This window comes from Ahaetulla prasina, chromosome 1 (assembly GCF_028640845.1).
Source record: "Ahaetulla prasina isolate Xishuangbanna chromosome 1, ASM2864084v1, whole genome shotgun sequence".
NCBI classification, from domain to species: Eukaryota; Metazoa; Chordata; class Lepidosauria; order Squamata; family Colubridae; genus Ahaetulla; species Ahaetulla prasina.
Genome location: NC_080539.1, coordinates 275419647 through 275432800, shown reverse-complemented (window position 1 = coordinate 275432800; position 13154 = coordinate 275419647). Strand labels below are relative to the sequence as shown.

Below are 13154 nucleotides of genomic sequence, written 5' to 3'. Positions count from 1 at the left end.
AAGAATTTCCCATATGGATTGAAGGACAGGATCTCAGTCCAGTTGCAGTTCTGATACCAATTGGTATTAGCTAACAGGGCTAATAAAGAAAATGTCTGACTTTGTGAACAGTTGAATGAATCTATCTTTTTCCTACTCTTGGCTACAGCAGAAATAAGAAAGAATAGCTGGTAAATTAAGTCACTGAGATAAGTAAACATAATATTTACTTGGCCCACTATAAATATCACTATTTTTACCTTCTGGAAATGATTAGCAATAAAGATGCAAATGGAACCCTACCTTGTTGGAGAGCCATTGATGGACAGCTTGTTTTTTGAAGATAGACTGTTCCAAGTATAAGGAGAAGGAGATGCCCTAAAGCCACTGGCATGTTCAAGCTGTAGCTATGTTAAAACAGCGTGGAGACCTTTATAGTAGCCAAAGAAAAACTGTAACACAGTAGGAGAGCACCAACTCGCTCATTAAAGTGCAGGTTACTCATTAATTCAGCTGTAAAGCTTTTAACCAGGCACTAGTAAATTTTTTCACATTTAGCCAAGCCTGATTCCTTTCCAATTTCTCAGGAGACTGAAGTTCTTTACTACTTGATGCTAAACCTGAATCTTTCTCAAAGTGTCTATACATTAAAAGGAACAATAAAAAGAGGCCGCCTGGCTAGCTGTCACATAATGGCCTCATGCCAATGTAACTGATGATTAACAACTCTGATTTCATTATAGTTGTTTCCAAGGGCATCCCATGTTATTAAAAAAAAGAGAGTTAATTTTCTGTATTTAAAGATCTTGACAGCAAAGGAACCGTTCATGGTGATGCTTTTATCTAAATACGGCCTACCCGCTCTCGCCACTGGCTAGGAATTAGGAGAGGTGATGCCTTTGATGTTCTGAGGCCACAGATTTGGAGAAGATGAACTAAGAACAATTCAGTAGGTACATTTCCAAAGCGAGATGCTTAGGACTGCAATTTATGAGCGTGCTTTCTTTGGAATTCCTATTGAAATCATTATGCAAAATAAAAATCTAGTTTACCCTTTATTTTTGTGGAGAGTATTACTGTTTTTAAAAGCCATTAATAGGCATATGGTAATAGTTCAAGAGAACAACAAAAATGCTTCGGTTGTTATGAAAAGAAGCTCTTTGAGCTCCAGGCTCTTTTCTCTTTTTGCCCCATCAAATACTTCTGCCTGCTAGTGAGTTTCATGTGCCAATCAATTACCGTATCTTTCAGACAATAAGACGCACCTAGCTTTTGGGGAGGAAAACAAGAAAAAAAAATCTGCCTCTCAGCAATTTGCCCCCTTGCAGCGAACAGCAAAAAGCCTGGTCAGCTTCAGCATAGCCTGATTTAGCATAAGCAGCTGATTGGCAGTTGGATCTGCCTCCCAGAATACCACCTATCAGCTGTTCTAGGCTGCAGGGATCACTGCCACCAGCTATCGCCGCCTTCGTGTGCCCCATTTTCAGCCTCTGTGTGCCCCATTTTTAGCCTCTAAGCATCCTGTTTTTGGCCCATTCCAGGCTATCCCTGCTGCCTGGAATGGGCTGAAAATGGGGTATGCAGAGGCCGAAAATGGGGCACACGGAGGCTGAAAATGGGGCACGTGGAAGAGGCGATAGGCAGCGGCAATCCCCACAGCCTGGAACAGTTGATAGGTGGTATTCCGGAAGGCCGATTCAAATGCCAGTCAGCTGCTTGTGCTAAATCATGCTGTGCTGAAACCGACAGGCTGTTTGTTGTTTGCTGCAAGAAGGCAAATTCCTGGGAGGCCAAGGCTGAAGCAAGGAGGCAAAAGGTGGGCAGGGCTTCGGCAACATTCGCTCTATAAGACACACAGACATTTCTACCCACTTTTGTGGGTGGGAAAGCGTCTTATATATCGAAAAATATGGTACATCCTTTTATTTCAGTTTTTCTGGGGTTAGGATTAGAGCTATCAATTGATGGTTGAATTTTACCTCCGAAAATTTATGTACCAAGACCAAAATCAGAAGGACATTATACCAACTGATTATATCTATGGTGGGCTAAATCTTTTGGATATGAGATTTTAACACTAGAGGCAAGCAAAAAAGAAACAAGAGCTGTGTTTTAAATTTAAAACGTTTGCCAATAAGGTTCAAAATAGCATAGTTCTACATAGATGTTTTTCTTTTCTTGAAATTTTGAGGAAGCAATGGAAAATTCACTGCGGCAAGATTGATCAGCAAAGTGGGGTTTTTTCCCCCTTGCTGTAAATGAGTTACACAGAGCATAGTCTTATTGAAGAAATGTGTTTTTCTTCTCACCCAGCTAACTTGAATTGCCCTGTACTTGTCAATATGGCTTTATTGACTGGTCCTTATGATATCACTGGCTAGAATAATGAATTTAAAATTTTATCCATTCTTGCTGTAAGAATTGAAAGAACCATAACTATAGTCTATGGTTCTTTTAAATATACCAGGACTTGTTACTACTTTTCCTGGAGAACCTGTTTCCTGTCACCAGAAGTGGGTTTCAGCAGGTTCTGACCAGTTCTGGAGAACCGGTAGTAGAAATTTTGAGTGGTTCAGAGAACCGGTAGTAAAAATTCTGACTGGCCCCACCCTCGTCTATTCACTGCCTCCCAATTCCCAGCTGATCAGGAGGAAATTGAGATTTTACAGTATCCTTCCCCTGCCATGCCCACCAAGTCACGCCCAGCAAGCTATGCCACACCCATCAAGCCACACCCACAGAACCAGTAGTAAAAAAATTTGAAACCCACCACTGCCTGTCACGTTAGACTTCCATGTTAATTAGAAGATGAATGTGATTTTTATGCAATTGCTTTCTATTTTTGATATGATATAGCAAAGAATTTGTTATAGTCTGGTCTACCATAAGTTTTCTATCCCTTTGCTCATATCTATCCAAGCAGGCCAAGGGTGGTTGATTAAATGACTCAAGCTCTAAAGGAGGACCAATTATTTAAAGCTCTTCTTGGCCCTAACTAGACTCAGTCAAATATACATCTTTTCAGAACAAGGTGCTCAAGGAGATGGTGAAAGTGAAATTCTAGATGTTTTGGGGAAACAATTTTGTTGTGAATTATAAGAGCAGCACCTTAAGGACAGTCATAGGCTTCTCTGGAAAGTTCTTGGATAAAAGCCTATCTAAGACATCTCTCTTCACCCAGGCATTCCCCTTGCCCTTCCATTCTATCCATCTTTTAATGCATCTGTTATTATATTTTCAAGTAGTGGTATGTTATTACATTTTCTAATACGGGTAGCTTGTCAAAGTGGCAATTTGACAAGCTGCCCAGAGTGGATCATGAGATCATGGGTGGCATACAAATTTAATAAGCAATGGGTAAATGATGTGTTTGAGATGATAAGAGCTACCCACTTATATATTAAATCAAAAAAAATGATGTCAGCCCTGAGTTGGTTACTTTCCTGAATTCTACTCATATGAGCACAAAAATGGTTTCCTTGCCATTGGGACTCCAAGCCTTTTGCTTCCAATGATTCTCCTTTATCCCCTCAAAGTTCTAATTTGAGATTACATAAGAGAAGAAGATTTCTGATGAATAAGATAATAGTTGGGTTCTTTCCAGAACCCTTTTTTCTCCAACATGGCAAAGTAGAACATCCTGAAAAAAATATAGAAGCCTAAGTTGAGAGCAAAGGTACTGATAGGTACTTAATTAAGGAGTGATCTGCCTCTGATCCTGGAGGACACATGTAGCCAATATGGCTAGTAGATACTGAATGTGTGTGCTACTAATAGTGTCATTTGCCTTTTGCTTAATTTACAGGGGAGAAACCTTTAAGCAAACAGACCAATATAGGTGAACCTGGGCTAAATAACTACCTCTACTCTCTAATATTGATTTGGTATGTATAAAAATCCTCACAGTGAATGTAACATTTAGGTATATTCTTTTAATCAACACAATGTAAATATTCTTACTCCAGAGCTATTGTAAGCCTCTGTTATAGATAGAGTTTAATAAAAGAGACTGAACTACAAACATAAATTAATAAGCAAGTGGATCTGTTCCTTCTACTGACATGAAGAGGAATTCAAAGCATCAGGATTAGAGTTAGTATTCATGGAACAAGAAACTCTATCCTTTTATAGATTGGTAACTGATTAAAATGAAACAAAACAAAAGGGACTGCTGTTGCCTCATTTAGCAACTGCCTCATTTAGCAACCATTCATAGTTACAACAGTAATGAAAACAGTAGTTTTGTGACTAACCGTTGGATTTTTTACCTTCGTAGGTCTGTAAAGCAATGGAAAGCTAAAACTGATTCAAAGGCATTTTTTTTTAAAAAACTAATTGACCTTTCTGTATATGGAAGTTGAACAACATCAATCTGATTAGTACTATTTAAATGACAGTTTATTCATTTTAATTGTTTAACTAGACGTTTAGTCTACCTTTATTATTATGCAAGGCAAAAAACATACCTAATATACTCCTTCCCAGAGGTGGTATTCAGCAGGTTCTGACCAGTTCTGGAGAACCAGTAGTAGAAATTTTCAGTAGTTTGGAGAACCAGTAAATACCACCTCTAACTGGCCGTGCCCCCATCTATTCTCTGCCTCCCGAGTCCCAGCTGATTGGGAAGAAATGGGAATTTTTCAGTAACCTTCCCCTGGAGTGGGGAGGGAATGGAGATTGTGCAGTATCCTTCCTCTGCCACGCCCACCAAGCCAAACCCACCAAGCTATGCCCACAGAACTGATAGTAAAAATTTTTGAATCCCACCACTGCACCTTCTTCTTCCCATTTTCCCCACAACAACAACCCTGTGAGGTGAGTTGATCTGAGAGAGAATGACTGACCCAAAGTCACCCAGCTAGTTTTTCTATGTCTAAAATGGGAGTAGAACTCACCATCTCCTGTCTAAGGAGATTCTCAGTCATTCAGGTCATGGTTGTCCCAACAGGCAACTGAACTTCCTTTGTTTTTGCTTGAAGACATCTTGAAGACATTTTGCTTCTCATCCAAAAAGCTTCTGAATCAGAACTGAAGAAGCTTCTTGAATGTGAAGCAAAACATCTTCAAGCAAAAACAAAGAAGGACCAGTTGCCTTTTTAAAAAAGCACCTTTGGATCACTCTTTCCTGGTTTCTAGGCCCACATCATAGAAAGTTCCAGGGCTATTAACTACATGGAAAGTTTTTAAAAGATAAGGACTAAGGTGATGAAAAACCACTTCTATACTTTTGCTAGGAATACTGCATGGATGTTTTCAAAATCAGTCCAAAGGAGTCTTTACTATTTACCAGCCAGCTTTTATCTAAAAGATGCACTATTCATCTCCCACCCACCCACCCACCCACCAAGAAAAAGAGGAAAGTTTATTCCAATTTTTCCTCAGGAATGGGCAAAAGTATTTGCAACTTTCCCAGGGATGTCTATGATTTTTTTTTTTAAAAAAAAGGGGGAATTGCTATGCAAAGAGCAAACTCAGGCACTGTAATTTTATGAGGCCAGTTTCTTTTCAAATGGAATGTACAAAAAAGGCTGACCTTTTAAAAACAGTCAGGAATTCCTGTAACATAGATCTCTATTTTGAGAACTGGATGACAAAGAAATACGTCTCATGGGATTCCTCTAAACTTTCCAGAAAACAATCCTAGTCGTCATTGACAATTTTGTAAGCATAATGCAACTGGGCTGGGGCTGTTGTTTTTTTTTTAAGTCCACGTCACAATCATCTTTAGAGGTGTCTGTCCTGCTTTACTGCTCATAACACCTCCATGCTGTGGAACATTTCCATATCTGCTTGCCTTATTGAAAGATTTAGGTGATTCATTTGATCTGACATGTGAACATCAGTTTCTTTATTAGATTTTTATCCCACCTTTATTACTTTATAAGTAGCTCAAGGCAACAAACATACCTAATACTCATTCCTTCCCCTCTCCTCTCCACAACAAAAACTTTATGCAAGTTGGTTGGGCTGAGAAAGAATGACTGGTCCAAAGTCACCCAGATGACTTTCATGCCTAAACCGAGACTAGAATTCAGTCTTCTCTTTGCTAGGCCAGCACCTTAACCATTAGACTAAACTGGCTCAGGTTTTTTTCTAAAGGCCTGTGATTCCTTGAGAGCTACTAAAATTGCAGAATTTAACTGTATGGATGAGATCATTTTTCCCTCTGTACAACTCATTCCCTTTGTCAACTTAAGGACAAAAGGGAAAAAATCTTTCAGTAACCAAGGCTCTATTTCCTTGGGAATAATCTTTGCAGATGGGCAGAACAAAACTCAGTAACTGATCTCTAAGGCACATGGGTGGTTAAGAAATACAAAGATAAATAGATGATTGATAGATGGATGATAGATAGATAGATAGATAGATAGATAGATAGATAGATAGATAGATAGATAGATGATAAATGGATGGATGGATAGATGGATGGATGGATAAATAGGACTAAAGCTAGCAAATAGGTTCTGATCATATTTTTTCTCTCTAACTAGAATAGAATAGAATAGAATAGAATAGAATAGAATAGAATAGAATAGAATAGAATAGAATAGAATTCTTTATTGGCCAAGTGTAATTGGACACACAAGGAATTTGTCTTTGGTGCATATGCTCTTGGTGTACATAAGGAGAATAAAATACATTCATCATGAATAAAAAGGTACAACACTTAGTGATAGTCAAGGTTACTAATAAGCTATAAAATTGTACTAGGAAACAAATAAAAATAATATAAATTGAAAGATACAAGCAACATGGTTATAGTAAAAAGTGGGAATAGATAGATACTAGTAAGGAAGAGAAGAATAATAGTAATACAGTCTTAGTAAATTATTTGACAGTGTTATGGGAATTAGTTGTTAAGCAGAGTGATGGCAGTTGGGGAAAAAGCTGTCCTTATGTCTAGTTGTTCCGGTGTGCAGTGCCTTATAGCGTCGTTTTGAGGGTAGAAATTGAAACAGTTTATGTCCAGGATCTACAGCTAAGTGAACAATAGTTTACTCAGTTCTCTAGATACAGATGACATCCTAAGCTAAAACTAACAGAAAGGTTCATAGAACAGTTGACCAAAAGGTAACCACTTAGTTGTGATTCAGTTTCTACAGCCTCTTTTTTTTCTTTCTGTCATTGTCTCTTCTTTATCATCTAACCCAGCAGAAAAGAAAGAGGTCATTCTTGTCAGAAATCTGAATTCATTGTTTGTGAAGAATGCATGAAATTAGTCTGAGCCCATTGGTTGGCAAACCTGCCATGGAGGTACATGGATGGACTTATTTCACTATACCCTATTATGATATTTCATTTGCAAGTCTGCTCTTTCCTTCCAAGACGTCAGCCAACAACTTTTCTTCTAAAATCATTTTAGAATTTGCATCATTCCATTCATTCCCATCACTCTTCTTTTCATTGCTACTTTATTCTTGATCTATTCCATTCACTGATTACTTTTCTTTCATTATGCTGAGAGTTAAATCCAAACTGAAATGACAGGTTAAGACCATACATACTGAGGGCTTTTTTCTTCAAAATGTTTGAAAAATTGCTACGGGGAGAGATTAAGTGGAGTGAATTATGCTTTCTTTTTCCAAATCCCATTTTATTCTTGTAACAACTATTTGAGATAGGTGGAAACGTAATGCCCAAAATCACTAAATGAGCTTCAGAACTGAGGGAAAAAAGTCTTGAAAAACTCCTGTTACCTATTCCTAATCTGATACTCTAATCTCTACATCACATACAATAGGTTCATGTATCCTACTAAATCATACTTTATGTTGCAGTTTAGCTGTGTTTGAACCTCTTATTAAGCCATACATTGTGGTTTACATAACATAATGACTTGATATATAACAAGATAAGAGAAAAAATACACTGTGATATCATGTACTATACAAATTCTGTCATTACCTGCTTGGTTGAAGAAATCAAAGAAGTATGGCTGATGGTTCTTTTCTCCAGTGAAGAGGGTTCCGCTTCCACTTGTTCCTGCATGGATTTAAGCATGCTAAGGTAGGCTGATTTCAGGAAAAACATATTTGGGCCCCCACAAGTTGGCAGCAAAGTGTTTTTTTTTTGTATCTTGTCTGACATCAGATTTTTCAGATAGATACTACAAATGCTCATTCTTCCATTTGGTGAACTTAATTCACCCTGAAAAGTTTGGTGTGTCGTTATTTAAAACGAAAAATAACAGTTCTGTGCTCAGGAACAAGCTGATGGTCCTCATGTAATATTTTTAGGAGGCACAAGACCTGTAAAGGATAGAATAATTATGCAAATTGGCAAGGCTATATTTTGAACATGGATGGAGCCAGGATTTCAATAGTATTGGTTTGTTTTACTATTGAATGGTACTGGCCTATTTTAATTTTTTAAATTCATATTAAATCTATTGTGGCATGCACAACAGATTATAAATGCTCCTTGACACACAAGAGTAATATATTTAATGATATAGTCAAAGGAGACACCCCCACTGGCTGAAAAACCAAGATTAGGAAGGTGAAGATCATAGATGATATATCTATATTTCAAAACAATTCTTTCAAAATGAGTAGAGTTTATTTCTGAATAATTGATAAATGTTACAAAAGTAAAAGTATTTCTGTATGTTAACAATGGATTGAACAAACCACTATTCTGTGTAAATAAATATCTTTAAAGGGATGGAAATATCAAATATTTAAAATGATTCCTCCTCTTAAGCACATGAAAACGGCAGTAGCTGAAAGTGGGTGGCTGAAAGCAAATCTCAGGAAAGTAAGCGTTTCTTTTTCCTGCTTCCAAAACAAGTAGGCAATGTCCAATCTTGAGACATGTGGTAGGTGGCTAAAATCTGGATGACCTTTATAATCATCCTACTACAAGTCATGCAGGAATTGCCACCAGACCAGCCAGACATGGTTGAAAGTTGATATTACTTATTTAAATATCTTTAACTCATGAAGAATGCAGATCAAGGTGTTTTGTTTTTACCTCATTGTGTATAAATTTCTAAGAAAAGTATTTCATTCACTGTTTCATTTGCTTTAAATTTAAATTCAGTGTAGCTTAATATACCTCTGCTATGGTTACTTGTAATTTTGGGCAAATTTGTTAGATTAATTTCTGCAACGCGGCATGCTATTTTTCATTTCCTACCTGTGCATCTATTATTTGCAGATTTTTAATGGATGTCTGCATTTGTATTATTAGACGGAGGCCTTCTTTTAGAATCCAGAGTTCTATGTACCAATGAGGAAGAACTGTAAACTATTGCATTTAAAAATTATCAAAGATAAATTGCTACTTTATTTCAGAAATCCTAATGGCTAAATTGAATTGAAGTTATAGGGTTTTTTGCAGGGTGCATCAAAAGATGAGAGTGTTACTATTTGAAAAGTTAATGGAGGGATTAGAAAATTCAGTTGTACAAAGGTTATAGGACAAGTATGTAATAGTTATACATTACAGTTGACCAAGAATAAGCTTGTTTTGACTGACTATATCAGAGGTGGGTTTCAGCAGGTTCTGACCGGTTCTGGAGAACCGGTAGCAGAAATTTTGAGTAGTTCGGAGAACCAGTAGTAAAAATTCTGACTGGCCCCACCCACATCTATTCTCTGCCTCCCAAGTCCCAGCTGATTGGGAGGAAATGGGGATTTTGCAGTAACTTTCCTCTGGAGTGGGGTGGGAATGGAGATTTTACAGTATCCTTCCCCTGGAGTGGGGTGGGAATGGAGATTTTACAGTATCCTTCCCCTGCCATGCCCACCAAGCCACACCCACAGAACCGGTAGTAAAAAAATTTGAAACCCACCACTGAACTATATGCCATCAAGTGGACACTGATTTTTCAAGCAGCACATTAATACAGTTTCTCCAGGAAATCTATCCCTAACCTGATCCTTAAGAGTCCTTAACCATGAGCCCATTGCTTTGGAAGCCATATTAGGCTGGAAGCTTCCATGCTGCCAAACTGAATCTGTCCATCTATGCTGTTCAGTGGTGGGATTCAACATTTTTTACTACCGGTTCTGTGGGCATGGCTTGGTGGGTGTGGCAGGGGAAGGATACTGTAAAATCTTCATTCACACCCTACTCCCACCCTTACTGCAAAATCCCTATTTCCTCTCAATCAGCTGGAACTCGGGAGGCAGAGAATAGATGGGGGTGGGGCCAGTCAGAGGTGGTATTTACCAGTTCCTCTTCTCATACCTTTAATGTTTTCTTAGAAGAATATAAATGTCCTTTTTGCTTCAAAAAGTTAGACTTTGTTTTAAATAGTGCTCAGTTTATTGCCTGGTGTTTAAGTAATACTTAGGAAGGAACGTTATCATTCCAGCTCGTCATCTTTCTTGACCACATCTCTTTCAACTCAGTAGATATTTTGTGACAGGTGTTTAATCTGTAATACTCTTCCTTTTGTTATTTCAGACTGTTTACGGATCAATATACATGCACATTGAGGGATGGGAAGAAGGGGGAACAATAAGATAGTGTGTTGTATCCATTTCAGAGGTGGGTTTCAGCAGGTTCTGACCAGTTCTGGGGAACCGGTAGCAGACTGGCCCCACCCCCATCTATTCTCTGCCTCCCAAGTCCCAGCTGATTGGAATGAAATGGAGATTTGACATATCCTTCCCCTGCCACGCCCACCAAGCCATGCCCACCAAGCCATGCCATGCCCACCAAGCCATGCCCACAGAACTGGTAGTAAAAAAATTTGAAACCTACCACTGATCCATTTGTTATCTACCATGTAACAAAGTACTGATGGTCAATTGGATTGCCCTTCTCCACTCTGTTTTCAAAGCCAGAGTTGTGTGCTGGAACAGATGAGGAAAATATACAAAGCTATAATGCAGTGGTTCTCAACCTTTATAGTGCTGCGACTCCTTTAATACAATTCCCCACGATGTGGCGACCCCACCCATAAAATTATTTTCGTTTTTAATTTATCGCGCCTGAAGCCATATTGGCTAGCGATCTGAACTGCTTGCAATTGCCTTGAGGACGGAGGCATTAAAGCGGAGACTCCTCCCCTATTAAGACAGATTAGGCTAGCGATTGGTAGTGATTGCAGCTGGCTTGAGAGGAAGACATCAGAGCAAAGATTTCTCTCTTTTTTAATTCATTGCGCCTGAAGCCGAATTCGGCTAGCGATTTGAAGAGCCTGCAGCTGGCTTGTGGAGTCAACCATTGGAGTGCGATTCTTCGACTCACAAGTATACTTCCCATATTTCTGATGGTCTTAGGTGACCCCTGGCAAATCGTTATTCGATCCCCAATGGGGTCCCGACCCACAGGTTGAGAACCGCTGTTATAATGGGAGGAAAAGGAAAGAGTATGCCTGATGCATGAATGAAAGACATGCCTGGAGGCAGCCCCCAATTTTAATAATTCAGGACATTTACCAAACCAGGTGCATATCTCTGTATGCCCTGTACATCCCTTTCCTGAAAAAGGTATTCTTAATAACTGAGTTCACACACTGGGTTAATCGAACCATGATTTAGTTATTTCTTTGTCACATTTTTATGCTTCCCATCTCACCCAAGTGACTCAGGGCAGCTTACAATAAAATGTTTTCAAGAATTGTCTGCCTGTTTACTCTATGTAGATTAAACCACGTTATAACTTAACACAACGTGTGGATCAGGCCAATGTGTGTCAGAAAAACACATTTAGAGCTTTCAGAAGATAAAATTAGGACAATCTATGTGGGCTGAGTTCTACCCCAAAGTGAAGTGGATCTTGAAATAGATAAATATCTAATTTTGTTTCCAGATTGCTTAGCAATGAAGCCTTCTGGGGACTTTGGAACTCAGACAAAATGTTCATTGCAGCTGTGACTCACTTTTATTGACATCTCATTTCAGTAGAAATAAAAAAAAATACGTACCAATGGAAATCACACAGATTGCTGTTTTACAGCTGCAGCTGAAACAAAGATGAAGCCTCTGATACCACTTCCCTGGAATGTGTAAAAGCATCTGTGATGTTTACCCTAATTTTAAAAAGCTGAGCTTGTTAAGATAAATACAATTGTTTAAGACAAAAAAATAATCATTTTTCAGCTCAGTCTAGTAGGCAGCTGTATTTTTCTTTGGAATGTCTTGAGAACAACCGTTTTAACATAGCATGTCGACCTAGACTGAATCCTGACAGCTTGCCAACTTCTGAAGAATCCATTAGGCAGAAGGGCCAGATGGATGACGCTTTCTATGCACATCGAAAACTTGGCTTCAAGAAAATCACATTGTTTGCCTTTATGCTCAACCTCTTTTCACTGAGTAACTACCCTTTTAGAAGTCTCATCAAACAAGCATGGAGCTGGGACTTTGTCCAAGTGACTCACAGTAGAGTGGCAACTGGCAAGGCAAGCCAGCTTGTTTCAGTGTCTCCAAAGAGAGAAAAGCATGAAAAACATCTATTAATGCATTCTCTTTTCATGGTCAATAGCGACCAGCATTGGCTAATGTACAAAACATGACTATGTTCAAGAACTAGTATGTTGGAACCAGTGGTAGGTTTCAAATTTTTTTTACTACCGGTTCTGTGGGTGTGGCTTGGTGGGCGTGGCATGGTTTGGTGGGCGTGGCATGGTGGGCATGGCAGGGGAAGGTTACTGCAAAATCCCCATTTCCTCCTGATCAGTTGGAAATTGGGAGGCAGAGAATAGATGGAGGCGGGGCCAGTCAGAATTTTTACTACCGGTTCACCGAACTACTCAAAATTTCTACTACCGGTTCTCCAGAATTGGTCAGAACCTGCTGAAACCCACCTCTGGTTGGAACCCACCAATATATTGCTTTTATGAATCAGTGTAGAATTGGGCCACACTATTGGCAACTGAAACAACTACCTCTTTTCTTCTGCCTTTTACTGCCCTTTTCCTTCTCGTCCTCAATCCTCTAATTTTTCTTTCCCATTAAAACATCTTTTTCCTGTTCAGTGAGTCAGTTTCCTATGTTTTTTAAAAATCCTTTTAACCCAATGAGGTAAGCTTAGCTATGATCAAAGTACTAAGAGCATAAAAAGGAGAGATATTCACTAAAAAAAAATTTCACTGTCTTGTTTGTTGAATAGATATTACTCTTTGTGAATTTCTTGGCTTGGTGTGAATAGAACTGGGATAGGTATATGCTGAAAAGGAAGGGAAGCTTGGGGCATTTGTCATCATTGAAATACAGAGA

The 13154-nt window shown here is 38.7% G+C and overlaps 1 protein-coding gene across 1 annotated transcript in view; it reads right to left on the bottom strand.

The window, feature by feature from the left end:
• Positions 1-10171, bottom strand: part of OVCH2 (ovochymase 2) — a 44929-nt gene extending 34758 nt beyond the window's left edge. The window contains exons 1-2 of the mRNA XM_058161730.1: positions 10156-10171; positions 7885-7962 (exon numbers count right to left, since the gene is read on the bottom strand). Coding sequence (XP_058017713.1) covers positions 7885-7962; positions 10156-10171 — 94 coding nt within the window. The remainder of the gene's footprint in view (positions 1-7884; positions 7963-10155) is intronic.
• Positions 10172-13154: the final 2983 nt, after the last annotated feature.